This window comes from Lepus europaeus, chromosome 14 (genome assembly GCF_033115175.1).
Source record: "Lepus europaeus isolate LE1 chromosome 14, mLepTim1.pri, whole genome shotgun sequence".
Lineage (NCBI taxonomy): Eukaryota > Metazoa > Chordata > Mammalia > Lagomorpha > Leporidae > Lepus > Lepus europaeus.
The window spans coordinates 74,429,390-74,444,384 of record NC_084840.1 but is presented as its reverse complement, the minus strand read 5'-3'; the positions used below and the strand labels follow the sequence as shown (position 1 = coordinate 74,444,384).

The window sequence follows — 14,995 nt, the reverse complement described above, 5'->3', positions numbered from 1 at the left end:
AAGGGCTACAACAGTCAGGCTGGGCCAGGCTACAGCCAGGAAGCAGGAGCTCCATCCAGGCCTCCCACGTGGGTGCAGGGACCCAAGCACTTGGGCCATCTTCTGCTGCTTTCTCAAGCACATTAGCAGGGAGCTGGATCAGAAGTGGGACAGCCAGACTCAAACCTGCGCTTATATAGGATGCCTGTGTCACAGGTGGCGGTTTAATGTGCTGTGCCACAATGCCAGCCCCATATTCAGAGGTTCTACTCAGTTTTCCACTATTTCCTTTTTAGAAACAAGGTAAACACAGAACATCCACAAGAATATATACTCATGAGAAATTTTGCCTGATTTGCTTATGCTGACACTTCTGCTTATAAATGGGGCTGGAGATGAGGCAGGAGGCAGATTGGAATGTATCGTGACCTTATAAAATAAAAAAGAAAGGAGACCGGCAGCAAGGTGGCTGTTTGAGACAGTGAAGAGAGAAAATCCAGGACTGAACAATTTCCACAACTTCCATTTACATCCAGCAAAACAAGCTATTTCTGCTCAGAGTACCCTACCTCGGGGCAAGAGGGAAGACACTGGAGGCCAAGGTCACAAAAACATTGCTGCAGAGGGTCCCACAGTTATTAGATCTTAAACCTCGAGGGCCTTGAGTTAAAAAAGAAGAGCTTAGACCTCTCTTTACCTTGCTTTTCCCACCTGAGACACACCGCTACTTGCAACTATCTGTTCATAAAAGGCATTACAGACATTAAAAGAATGGTCTAACCTGCAAAAGATCCTTCCGTATTTAGAAGCGGGGAGGGAAGGCGGGAGTGGAGGAACTCCTCTGTACCCCTTTATGGTGGTTTAATCCACAATATTTAATATTAAAGCCCACAAGAAAATTCTCCATAGATGAAAGTATTATAACCTATCCTTAATGATTCTTATTAATGAAGAGTAGAATAGAAAAAGGCTAAAACAATTAGAATATGGGACAACAGCCACTTGGAAATGTGTCTGGTTTTAAAAACAAGAGATTTATTGCCCACACACACCCACCAACACCCCATATACCACTAACATTAACTTCACACTAATATTATCTTCCTTCTCGGCAACTGTAGGTAACTGGCAGGAGCCAGAATTATCGGTGGTAAACAGGAGCCACTTGGGAGCGATAATTTCCAGAGCAGATAGCTGAAAGTTGATGATATTGTTAAATTCTTAATGTCCAGAATTAAAGGCAAGTCACCATGGGGCAGACTGCAGTGTTCAACCCTGTGATCAAACAATTGTTACAGGGAGCTCTTTGTATATTTGGATTTGGGGACTTCTTTTTTTTTTTTTTTTTTTTTTTTCACAGTTAACACTTATTGGTTGACCAAAGTTGCCCTCATGATTACATCTCTTATGAGATTTTCTGCAATACCCATAAAAACTAGATGGCCCCTATAGTCCTTTCTGGGTATGTAATTCACAAGGTTCAGTTCAAGATCCAAGACACAGAAAGAAGGTCTACCCATTGTCTCTGTAAGTAGCAACAGGTGGGCACTGAGTAAACTGAACTTCTCTGTGATTGCCCATCCCATTGAGATTCCGTTTAGCAACCTTCCTCGGGTCTGCAGAGACCTGAGCACAGCAGAAGGAGGTCAGATGACTGGGGCCTTGTAGCAGTTCTGCTTTTTTGGCCCAAAGTGGAGGACAGCTGGGACGGGCCACTGGACAGAAAACTCACGAGTGAGGGTGGGTGTTTGGCTTACTGGTTAAGATGACTTTGAGCCACATCGGAGTGCGTGGCTTCAATACCCAGCTCCTGGATGCAGCTTCCTGTTAATGCAGACTCTGGAAGGCAGTGGGGACGGCTCCAAGGACTGCGTTCCTGGCACCCATATGGGAGAACTGCATTAAGTTCTGGGCTCCCAGCTTTGGCCCTCTGACTTCTGTGAGCATCTGGAGAGTTAATCAGCAGATGCAAATGCTCACTCACTCGCTCGCTCGCTCTCACTCTCTCTCCCCTTTTCTCCCTCCCTCCCTCTCTCTCTCTCTCTCTCTCTCTCCTTCTTCCTCTCTCCCTCCCTCTGAAATAAAAAAAAATTTAAAAAGAAAACTCACAATGGAGCAGTCAGCAACCAGCCTCATAACAAGACGACTGACAGCTAAAACATTCTGTAAAAGAATCGTTTGGATGGAACTTGATGAGAAGGGAGATATCAACCACCAACCACGTGTTCCACTAACATTTACTGCTAAATGACTTGGACAAAGAGATCAACTTCTGTCTCTACACAAAGATCCTAAAGCAAATTCTGGGAGACTCTAAGTATCCTACCTGAAGGCCAAACGTAGCTACAAGTGTCTTATTGTTGCTGTATTTAGTTGCTGAATAAGAGAAAAAGAAACCAGTCACCATAGAAACTGCAACCTCACAATCTATCAGAAGAGAGCAGCCGCTTCCTTTCTTACCCCTTTGGCTGTACCATCGGCAAGGACAAAGAAAAGCTTTTCTCTCTTTGCAACACTCCATTTTCTCTCACCGGCCTCTACCTCCTTGTTCTCAGATGCTAATGTGCAGAAGAGATTCCCTCCTAAAGGTTAAGTGTATCATCACACTGATAAAATATATCATTCAAAGCTTTAAAAAAAAAAAAAAAAAAGAACTAAAGGCCATCACAGGATGCAGAGTTCTCGATGTTCTGAGCAGACTGAACACCCTTACGGAGCGGAAATACGTGCAGCAGATGTTTTTATTTTTATTTAGGTTTATCTGTGTAAAGAACAAATAATGCATCACAGAGCACCTGCCTTCATCAATCAGCCTTGTCTCTACTGCCCCTTCTCTTCACATATTAACTGCCTACAAATGGGGACAGCAAGGTACGGAGAACTGAGCACTGCAGGCACAGCTTGAGACTGGGGCAAACAAGAATGAACTCACTGCCGTGCCATGATTCCAAGCGCTTTCTTCATAGATTTCAAGGGTGGGTACCTTTTAACACCTATCAGTTACACACACACACACACACACTTGCAGATCTACTTGACAGATACCTATGTCAACGATGACATAAAACTGAGCTACTGGAAGGAAACCACCAACAGACTGGGTAGGGTAGCAAAGGACAGGTCATGTATTGCTTAGCGATATTGGAGGATATTTTGAAAAGTGCAGGACCGGCACTGTGGCATAGCAGGTAAAGCCACCGCCTGAAGTGCTGGTATCCCATAAGGGTGCCAGTTCTAGTCCCGGCTGCTCCTCTTCTGATCCAGCTCTCTGCTATGGCCTGAGAAGGCAGCGGAGGATGACCCAGGTCCTTAGGCCCCTGCACCCATGTGGGAGACCTGGAAGAAGCTCCTGGCTCCTGGATTCAGATCAGCACAGCTCCAGTCATGTGGCCATCTGGGAAGTGAATCAGTGGATGGAAGACCTTTCTCTCTGCCTCTACCTCTCTCTGTAACTCTGTCTTTCAAATAAATAAAATACATCTTTAAAAAAAAAAAAAAAGAAAGAAACTCCCCCAGAGCCACAAATATTGACTAGGAATTGGTTAGGAAGGCTATAATGGGGCCGGCGCCGCGGCTCACTAGGCTAATCCTCCGCCTTGCGGCGCCGGCACACCAGGTTCTAGTCCCGGTCGGGGCACCGATCCTGTCCCAGTTGCCCCTCTTCCAGGCCAGCTCTCTGCTGTGGCCGGGGAGTGCAGTGGAGGATGGCCCAAGTCCTTGGGCCCTGCACCCCATGGGAGACCAGGAGAAGCACCTGGCTCCTGCCATCGGATCAGCGCGGTGCGCTGGCCGCAGCGCACCTACCGCGGCGGCCATTGGAGGGTGAACCAACGGCAAAAGGAAGACCTTTCTCTCTGTCTCTCTCACTGTCCACTCTGCCTGTCAAAAATTTAAAAAAAAAAAAAAAAAAAAAACAAAGGAAGGCTATAATGGAATGAATGGTAGCTATGGCATTTAGTGAACACATCATTGCAAACACACACACACACACACACACACACCCCTCCTCTCAGCTTCAAATCAAAGGAAATAATCCAGAAGCAACAGGTGGCTGCCACCTAACCACAGTGCACCTGTTCAGGTATAACACATAGCTGAGACATATGTCATTTTAGGAACAGCACTGAAGCACAGAAGAAACTGGCTATGGCTACAAAGCAGAAAGCAGTCACTGAGTGTCAGCTCTGTCATGGAAACAAACCGCTCTCTCTTGAGCTTCTTCTTCAAGTTCATTGTCTCTCCATTGATCTGTTTGTGTAATGAGGAAACGATATACAACAGCATAGCAGCAGGTTGCTGTACGAATCAAAAGTGGTAATGAGATGCACTTTTTTTTTTTTTTTTTTTGGACAGGCAGAGTGGACAGTGAGAGAGAGAGACAGAGAGAAAGGTCTTCCTTTTTGCCATTGGTTCACCCTCCAATGGCCGCCGCGGCCGGCACATCGCGCTGCACTGCGCCGATCCGAAGCCAGGAGCCAGGTGCTTCTCCTGGTCTCCCATGCGGGTGCAGGGCCCAAGCACTTGGGCCATCCTCCACTGCACTCCCGGGCCATAGCAGAGAGCTGGCCTGGAAGAGGGGCAACCAGGACAGAATCCGGCGCCCCGACCGGGACTAGAACCCAGTGTGCCGGCACCGCAAGGCAGAGGATTAGCCTATTGAGCCACAGCGCCGGCCAAGATGCACATTTTAAAAGGGAAAAAAAATTCAACTCTTCACATGACACGTGTGAGTCAATATTAAGCCTAGTCTTAGTGATCATTTCCAGCAAGAATCAAATCTTGACATTTCATGTTGGGAGCAATGGGAATTCTTAGGACACGATGTTTTGCTGTTGTTTTTAAAGCTCAGATGTTTTCTTAATTTCAATGCATCTGTCACTCCCAATGCCTTCCTATTCTTAGCCAAGAGCTGCCCTGGAGTATTTTTAGTTCACCGTAAAATTACCCACCTTACCTGTGAAATCACCCTCTCTTCCTCTCTTCCATGGGCATCCCCATTATTATCAGAACCACACCTGGGAGGTTCACTTAAAGTTGTGCTAAAGACCATTCCCAAGTGTTTGTTTTTCTAAGTTAATTTGTGGACATATTTCTTCACTATTCCATTCATGAATATTTGTTGAAAGAACTTCCCTTGTCCCAGGCATTGTTCAAGGCACTGGGGAAAAAAGCAATCATAAAAATAAACACTGTGTTCTCGGGAGCTCACATTCTACTAAGAAGCAGAAAAAAGCAAAAAAAAAAAAAAAATTTAATACACAGTAAGGCAAGGAATAAGGAAAACAAAGAAAGCCAGGGGGTAGGCAGAGCACACAGATGGGGAGATGGCCCTACAGTGGAGCGTTTCTGATTTTAAGCAGAGACCTGTAGAAAGAGACGGAAGCAGGGCTTATTTTCCAAGTAGACAAGACAGATACAAAGCGTTTCCTGAAAACAGGAGTAGTTCACCGTGCCTCAGCTGTTCCTGCCAACGATGGAGTGTATACTAAATCCCCAGTTTCCTTCTGGAAGTCTGGCTAGGGCACAGGGTACTTGCAGAATTGGATCCCAAAACAACCCCGAGCACCAAGGCTCTAAAGAGCTGCCTTGTTTGGAACACACCCTTGCTGACTGTGCTACATCCTCGCACTGGAAGAAACTGTACCCATGAGTATAGCAACATCTGTGTCCTGGCGAATGACCAAACGTGGGGGCCACATGAGGGATCCCAACACAGAGGTGCGAGGAGAACACAGGCACCCAGGCTCCACTGTCTTTAACTACAATTTCCTTCACTCTCCTGCAAATCTCTCCATAGCTTGTTTGGAATCTCAAACACTCGGGTTTTCAATGTTTTATGTAAAGAATAAAAACAAAAGGTTTGGCCAATGTTCCTTCTCTATGGGATAAAGCGGATCACGTATGTTAATGACATGTTAAATGTGTTCCTTCCTTCGTTCCTTACTGCTCCAAAGTGTGGTCATGAACAGAGTTGGTAGGAGAGTACTTGTGTTTCCCGGGACTCTTAGTTTCCATGAACCGGCACATTGGGAAGTGCTGCTTCTCACTTGTCTAGCTTTTTGATGGATATGTGACTTGTGGGGGAAACGTCTACAGTTCAACACTGGCAAACAGGGGCAGACTAAGATTTACAAGACCTGAAGAACATGAAGAGCCACAATAACTACAGGAGACGCATGAAGGTGGCCATGGGAAGCATTACAGTAAATACCCATAGTCATCCTCTAGCCTCCTAGGCTCTGTTTTTAAAACTTCAAGTTCCCCCATATCTCTCAGTATCTAGGCAGACAATGAATTGGATAACCCGAGTAAGAAAGGCATTGTTGACCAAAAAACCAAGTCAATCCTGTAATAGCTTCATTGTTTGATGGCAGAAACAAACTCAGAGATACCCATCCTAATGGTTCTCTATGACGACAAAATAAAAAGCTTTTCTTGAAACTGGGAAATTTTGCTTTAGTTGGCAGTTGAAGTTCAGGGTGATAGCTTACAGAGGTTGCAAAAATACTTAAGTACAACAGGATTGCACAAGGTTGTAGCTATTGGTTAAGATATCTTAAGTTGATTTTTTTTTTTTAATTTGACAGGTAGAGTTATAGACAGTGAGAAAGAGAGAGACAGAGAGAAAGGTCTTCCTTCCCTTGGTTCACTCCCCAAACGGCCGCTATGGCCGGTGCTGCGCCAATCTGAAGCCAGGAGCCAGGTGCTTCTTCCTGGCCTCCCATGCAGATGCAGAGGCCCAAGCATCTGGGCCATCCTCCACAGCCCTCCCGGGCCACAGCAGAGAACTGGACTGGAAGAGGAGCAGCTGGGACTAGAACCCAGTGTCCATATGAGATGCCAGTGCCACAGGTGGAGGATTAACCAAGTGAGCCACGGTGCCAGCCCCTTAAGTTGATTCTTACAAAACAGATTTTGTTTTCTTCTGAGAGCTAACAATCATCCAGATGTGTGATGCAGGCAGGACTATTCTACATTAAAGTCCAGTGAGAATACAGTGATGTGCACCTCCATATACTGATTACTTTTGAAGAGTCAATTAGTGTTAACATATGGATAGTTTTGGAAAATCTTTTCAGACTGATTTTTTTTCAGACTGACTTTCACCTGCCCAAAAGCCAGACTTCCAGAAGAAAACCAGGTATTTAGTATGAACGGTTGAGGCATGGTAAGCTACTCCTATATTCAGGAAGCACTTTGTATCTATCTTGGCCACTTGAAAAATTCCATTATTTTTCAATAAGATGAGATTTCTAAATCTCTCTTTGATTCTCTTTTTTTCTGAGAGAGAGAGACAGACAGACAGATGGAGTGCCTACCCATTGACTCACTCCTCAAACAGCCACCACTGCCAGGACAGAGCCAAGGCCAAAGCCAGTAGCCACAAATTCATTACAGGTTTCCCACGCGGTGGCAGGGACTAGCTGAGTTCTAGTCTAGCTGCCTCCCAGGGTCTGTATTAGAAGGAAGCTAGAATCAGGAACAGAGTTAAGAGTCAAATCCAGGCCGGCGCCACGGCTCACTAGGCTAATCTTCTGCCTGTGGCGCTGGCACCCTGGGTTCTAGTCCCGGTCAGGGCACCGGATTCTATCCCGGTTGCTCCTCTTCCAGGCCAGCTCTCTGCTGTGGCCCGGGAGTGCAGTGGAGAATGGCCCAAGTCCTTGGCCCTGCACCAGCAAGGGAGACCAGGAGAAGCACCTGGCTCCTGGCTACGGATCAGTGCGGTGCACTGGCCGCAGCGGCCATTGAGGGGGTGAACCAACGGAAGGAAGACCTTTCTCTCTGTCTCTCTCTCTCTCTCACTGTCCACTCTGCCTGCCCCCCCAAAAAAAGAGTCAAATCCAGGTACGCGTATATGTGATGTGTCTTAGCTGGCACCTTAACTACTAGGTCAAACGCCCACACCCCCCTCAGTTTTTTTTTTTTTTAATCATTTCATTAATTACCTTTTAACAGAGTACACATTTTGAAGATTATCTGTATTTTCCAAATTAAATCAGAACTCCCAGTAAACTCTGGCATCCAAATGGTATTCAGAATAAACTCTCAAAATCAAAAGCAAATAACAGAAATAATAACTATGACCTTACTTTTACAGCATTTCTGCTGGGATTCAAGACAGATGGGGAAAACTGCACACGAGCTTGATCCAACTGTATGCACAGACACGAACACACCAAGAACAACACAGGTGGCAAACACAGCCCCCAGAGTGAGGAACTCTGCAGCACAATGAGATTCATTCCACCAAAATACTCATTTTCTCTAAAGTCTAAAAATAATAAAAAGAATTGCTTGGAAATACATTCATCTCTGGCCATTAAATGTGCTTAGCTTTGACTTCCGTCTTGTCACAGCAAACACTATGGCAATTTTCCATAATAACATGCATCTCAGATGATTCACTGCTGAATTCAGACATATATTCCTTTCCCCGTAATGAAAGAAACTAGAAATAAGTCTGCCTGCTGAGAAACAGTGATGATCAAACGGTGATAAGAAAAAAAACTCGTGTGTGTGTGTGTGTGTGTGTCTTCTATTTTTGAACCCTGTAAGGGAATATCAGTTGCTTGAACTTCTAAAATTTAGAGAGAAAATTTCTCTTTTTTTTTTAATAAATGAAGCAACTGCTAAGATAGTTTGATCCTCATTCCCTATGCACATGTAATTTCTCTAAAGTAGAGAAACCCTCAGTAGAATGCTAGTCTGTTACTCCTTAAATTGGTGGCACTACATTTGAACTGTGTCCTCTAAAAAACCCTGCCTATCTGAACTTGTAAATGTGACCTGCAGGCAGGGTCTTTGTGAATGCAGCCAAGTCAAGATGAGGGCATGCTGGATCAGGATAATTAGTGACCTGGGGCCGGCGTTGTGGCGTAGCAGGCAAAGCTGCCTCCTGCAGTAAGGGCATCTTATATAGGCGCAGGTTCAAGTCCTGGCTGCTCCACTTTCAATCAAGCTCTCTGTTGTGGCCTTGGAAAGCAGTACAAGATGGCCCAAGTGCTTGGGCCCCTGCACCTGCGTGGGAGACCTGGAAGAAGCTCCTTGCTCCTGGCTTCAGATCAGCACAGCTCTGGCCACTGAGGCCAATGAGGGAGTGAACCAGCGGATGGAAGACCTCTCTCTCTTTCTTTCTCTCTCTCTCTCTCTCTCTGTGTGTTTCTCCTTCTTTCTCTGTGTAACTCTGACTTTCAAATAAAATAAATAAATCTTAAAAAGAAAATGACCAGTGTCCTTACAGGAAGCAGGAAATCTGGGCAGACACACTGAGAAGAAAAGGTGAAGTGAAGACTGAGGCAGACAGCAGAGCGACACTGCCACCAAGTCCTGAAATGTCAAAGGCGGAGGCAACCACCAGATGCTAGAAAAGTCCCAGGAACTGCTTCTCCCCCAGAGCCCCCAGAGGGAGGGCAGCCCTGCTGACATCTTGGTTTCAAATCCCAGCCTCCAGAAGTACAGAAGAACACGTTCCTGCTACCCCAAGCCACCCATGGTGACTTACTACAGTAGCTTAGGGAACAGGAACTGCTTATTCTCCTGCTTTCAAAATTCAACACACAAATAGCCACTCCATACAAAATATGGCTAAAAAGAAAAAAACCTGTCCATTCCCCTCCTCCTGGCACTGAAATAAGGGAAAACATTTACAGAACTACCTTGCATGCTTTAAGAACACATACAATTCAATGCAACCAAGCTTTATGTATGAAGTTCCAAGCCTACATACCCTGCCTTGTACTAGGCCCCTAAAGTAATATGCAGCATCTTAAAGCAGTTCTCAGTTATGAACAGAATATTGAATACGATGATAATGCTCAGGTACTTTATCAAAATAATAGTCCGAGTTCTCATAGGAAGAAATTAAAAGTGAGGGAAGAAGGTAATTGTATTTTAGGAAATAGAAACAAAGCATTAAACTCTAGAATCAGGTCAAATAATAGCTGCTCCATAAATGTTTAATGGATTTGTTAAGTTTTAATTAGAAATATATTAGGATTATTGATGGTTATATATTAACCTTTCAAGTCTTAGTATTCACAGTTCTAAATAACAAGCCTGCATATCCATTTAATCTACATTAACTCAAAATTGGTAAAGCCAGTGAGTTAAATACATATGGATGTTCAAGAATTAGTCTACTTATTTGATAAATATTTATGGACTACTACTATGGGCAAGGAATTATGTTTCCAACGATGATGGACCAGAAAGACATGGCCCTTAGCCGACTGGAGCGTCAACACTAGGCCAGAGAAGATGGCTATCGTGCAAGGAATCGCACCAATGATTAGGAGTAACTGTGACAGACTACCATGAGGACTCCTGCTGGGGCCACAGGCTCACGCCCTCTGAGTTCAGTGGCATGAGATCCAGAAAAACAGTCTTTTAGAGAATTTATATTTATTTATATTTGAGTCTGAAGGACAAGTAAGAATTTAACACAATGGACAAAAGGCATTGGAAGAAAAAAGACCAGTGTAGCAATAGTGTAGCACACTGAGGAGGGAGAATGCACAACCCCAGACCACAGGCGGAAGCAGAGCTAAGCTGCACCGGCCTTGGCATCTCTTGGAGGGGTATGCAAGCTGTATTTTAGCCTAGATTCCAAACAACAAGAAGTTTTAAAATAGCAGTGCCAGGTTCAGATGTCAGATGAAAAACCCACATTAATCTTACCTCCATCTAAACTCTAACCAAAACTATAGTAAAGAGATCAAAACTATAGTAAAGAATTTTTTTTTTTTAAGACACAAAACCACTCAACAGCAACAAAGGTATGGAAGCTACAAAATGCTGATGAACAAGAAGTATCTTCATATTCAGCAGAGCCAAATGACAGCCTTCAGCAGAAAAGCCAAGAGCCAGCCCAATTCCTACTGCAGAATTCTCCACGGCTCTGACACTAGTCACGCAAAAGCATGCCTGGACCTGGGGGTGCATCAGGGCTCATCAAATAACCCGCCAGCAGCAGCCAGACACCACGATGCTCCCACTCAGCCCACCCCACAGAACCAACCCCTGCTCCCAGTCTTCTCTGAAGATGGTGGGAACAGAGAAGTTTGATGCGTAACTGTAGAAGCGCTTAGTACCTGGCAATCCCTTTCAGTTAAGATACGTATTATGAAGCCCTTCAGTTTTGTATGAGCTCCTGGTACAACAGCCGAGGACCCCACAGACACTCAGAACAAGCTTCCTGAGCCATCAAGATCATTGAACCATCACGTGAAGCATCATTTTCTGTCATTGTGACCAAACAAACAACAAAATTAGACTTTATAGTGCTTCTTTGGTAGGAAGTGAGAAAGTTAAAAAGCAGAATCCCACAGTGATAGACTGCAGAGACAAACAAAATAAACTTAAAAACTTTTAATCAGCATGGTGGAGTATTTGTGGAAAACACCCCCAAAATAGCAAAAGAGAACAACAGATAAAATGATTAACACTTGAAGGGGAAAGTGACCAAAAAGACTGGTTTTTAAATCATGGGAAAGCAATGTGATAGAGAAAACTTCGTAAGCAGTTTATGCTTCGACAGAGTGGATTGATTGTAAAAAGCTGACATCTTACCTTAAACACTTCCATTGGAAGAGGAAACTTTGCCGCATCAATAAGGGATTTTTCCAGAGCACATTTCCATTCAGAGGTCATCTTCAAAGGATAGATTTCTGTATCAACAGCAAAGCACATAAGAGTTTAAGGACTAAAATGTTCTCCCGGGTGGTTCTTCTTTGAATTTGTATCTTCCCAGGCCTTCATCCAGGCCCCATCAGAGTGCACACCCAGCCCACAGCAAACGGCCACCTGCTAAAAGGATCTTCTGAAAATTAAGCAGCAACTTGGGATTCAGCTATCAGAAATGAAGAATAAACTTAACAGTGCTCTTCTTCGAGGAATATTTGTATGCATTTTGTTGGCATTCTGTAAGTAATTTAATGGGATTAATCACATTAGCAAAACCCTCAGTCATCCACGGCCCAAAAATCCACATATCACCTAGGCAGCAATAACCACTGATGAAGAACTTATTATCTGATAAATTTCTAAACTACAAATGACTCCTGTCTGACATTTGCAGTTATTACAACATATTTTTCACTAAATCTCTAAGCTCTCCTGTGCTAAAAATAGCCTGTGTAAGTCAGAAAATTATTAAAAAGTAAATTAAAATTTACCAACCAACTTTCATATTTACACTTGAAATGTTGCTAACACCACATGTAGCCCATATTTTTTCCCAGGCGGTGGGGGTGAGATATTTACGAATGGGGCTTACACAGTCTGAATACAAAATTAAAAGAAAAAAAAATTGTTGAGCACTGTTTTTACCTATTGCTGAAACTGCAGGAGAATTTTATGGCCTGATCTCAACAGATTTAAGACCTTATCAAAATAGGATTTCCAGAAGCACTCACTGGAAGTAGATTTGTTTATACCTTCACTATATCAACCCAGGCTACTTCAGACAGACAGTTAGGATATGAATATGAATTTAAGCACAGTTTAAAGGTAACATTCAGCCTTTGGGGTTATATTTTTAATTTCTTGCATGTCTGCTTTTTAGCATGGAGCTATATATTTTCATCCTCATAGCTTCTGAACTCACCTTGAGCTTTAAGCTCCTCTGTTTTAGAGGTTTATTTAGGCTTTTCTGCCATGACTCTGTCAGGTGTTAAGATTGGCCAGAACTAGCAAAATGTTCAATGCATTACCCACTGCCATTGTTTGTTACACAAAGATACCCAAAGGGTTATTCACGACAAAATACCCTCTATGTATATTTACTGTCTGTGATCCTTTCGGGTTTCCAGCATTCGGAGAATTTTTATTTTCCTAGCTAGCATTTCTATGTCAGAATAAACACAGAATGTGATTCTCCTTCATAGTGTCTGACTATGTTGGGACACACAGTAGGACCACAATCAACACTTCCGCAGACTGAATCAACCGCTCCTCTCACCTCTATGTAAGAAAGGGGGTGTGAAGGAAGACACTGCTTGTCACAGGGTCCCCCAAAGTAGCAGAGGGCCCAGCTCACAGAGCCCTGTGGACTGCCCCACAAGGCTGTGAAGGATGCCCTGGAACGCGCTAATGGCTCAGGTTCAAGTGCACTGCATGAAAATGTTAGCGAAGAGAGCGGCAACTCAGCGGCTCCAGGGAGCAAATGACAGAGCACTCTGATGCAGCTGTTCAAGGGAGCTCAGGAGAGAAACAGCACATGTGAGAGGCTGGGCTGCACGGTGGGACATGAAGAAGCCGACTTTTCCCACCATCTGGGAGTAACGGACAGGGAATTCGATGGTGGAATTGTAGGACAAGAACCAACTTGTGAAAAACGACACAGATTTCCAAAGCCGAGACCAAAGGTAGGGTCTGAAGACACAAAGGGGAAAGGAAGGAAAAAGACAAACAGGAACCACAACTAGCTATGCTCTTGTCTGTGGTCACGGAGGGTGGGCGCCCCTGAGACGGGCAATGGGGTAAAAAGACTGCGTAACAAGAAATCGACCCAGGGCACTAGGGATGCAAGCTCAACATCCCTGAAGTTAAGTCCAACTATCAGAACTCAGCGCAGCGACATGTGGGTCCCTGCAGGGCTGGCAGAGTCCCTCTGACCCCAGCCTCACACATGGCACAATCATCAGCCCCCGTAATCCTCATAGAGCTGACACGTCCACATAGGAGATGCGGGCTCTCTGCGCCTCCACCCCAGAAACAAACCCAGTGAGTAGCCTAGGCTCTGGGTGATTTCTGGCTCAGTCCTACAAGCTTAAAAATCCATGTCTTGGGGCCAGAACTGTGGCGTAGTGGGTAAAACTGCCGTCTGCAGTGCTGGCATCCCATATGGGCACCGGTTCGAGTCCCAGCTGCTCCACTTCTGATCCAGCTCTCTGCTATGGCCTGGGAAGGTAGTGGAGGATGGCCCAAGTCCTTGGGCTCCTGCACCCACGTGGGCGACCCAGAAGAAGCTCCTGGCTTGGATTAGCCTGGCTCTGGCTATTGCAGCCACTTAGGCAGTGAACCAGCAGATGGAAGATCTCTCTCTCTTTTTCTCTCTCTCTCTACCTCTCTGTAACTCTGCCTTTCAAATAAATAAATAAATCTTTTAAAAAAAAATCTGTGTCTTTTTTCTGAGGATATTAAATCCCAAAACAGAATGTTCTCTGAAAAGCTGAAACCTACATGCAGTCTGCTTCACCACCCGCACGGGCGGAACACCTACACCATGGCACCAGCACTAAGCAGTATTTCCCAGGTGCATTTCAGCAGGCAGAGGCACTCTGGCTATGCTGGAAAGTTTATGCACAATAAACAGCATCATTAAAAGGACATAAAACATTTTCCTGAGATGATTGCAGTGCAGCTATAACTTACCAGAGTGCATTGTGTCAATTTCTGTTTGTGGAGACGTCAGAAGCAATTAAGACGTGTCCTGGGACCAGCATTGTGGCGTAATGAGCTAAGCTGCCGCCTGCAATGCAAGCATCCAATATGGACGCCCGTTTGAGTCCCGACTGCTCCACTTTCAATCCAGCTCCCAGCTAATGTGCCTAATGAAGCAGTAGAAGATGGCCCAAGTCGTTGGGCCCCTACACCTATGTGGGAGACCCGGAAGAAGCTCCTGGCTCCTGGCTTCAGATGGGTGAAGCTCCGGCTGTTGCAGCCAATTGGGAAGTGAACCAGCAGATGGAATATTTCTGTGTGTGTGTATGTGTGTGTGTGTAACTCTGCCTTTCAAGTAAATAAAATAATTTAAAAAAAAAAAAAAGATGTGTTCTGACTTATCTGTAACTAGACACCTACAAGAAAATGAAGCAATATCCTCTCGTGCAAGTATTCAGCAGGTTTTATCATAAGTGATACGGGAAGAAGGGGTGAGTAAAATAATCATAAATAAAGAGGGGCTATCCGTTCTTTCATATTCCACAGCCCTAAACCTCTCTTCCTTCCTTCTCCACCAGGGAGAGACCTAGGGAAGAGACCACTCACGGTTATTAAGAGACAGTAAATATTGGAA

The 14,995-nt window shown here is 44.7% G+C and overlaps 1 protein-coding gene across 5 annotated transcripts in view; it reads right to left on the bottom strand.

Annotated features, from left to right (window-relative positions):
• The window catches only part of SFMBT2 (Scm like with four mbt domains 2), a 259,960-nt gene that overhangs the window by 106,599 nt on the left and 138,366 nt on the right, over positions 1 to 14,995 (bottom strand). For all 5 annotated transcript variants that reach the window (XM_062210951.1, XM_062210948.1, XM_062210952.1 and 2 more), the window contains exon 7: positions 11,548 to 11,645. In XM_062210951.1, coding sequence (XP_062066935.1) covers positions 11,548 to 11,645 — 98 coding nt within the window. The remainder of the gene's footprint in view (positions 1 to 11,547; positions 11,646 to 14,995) is intronic.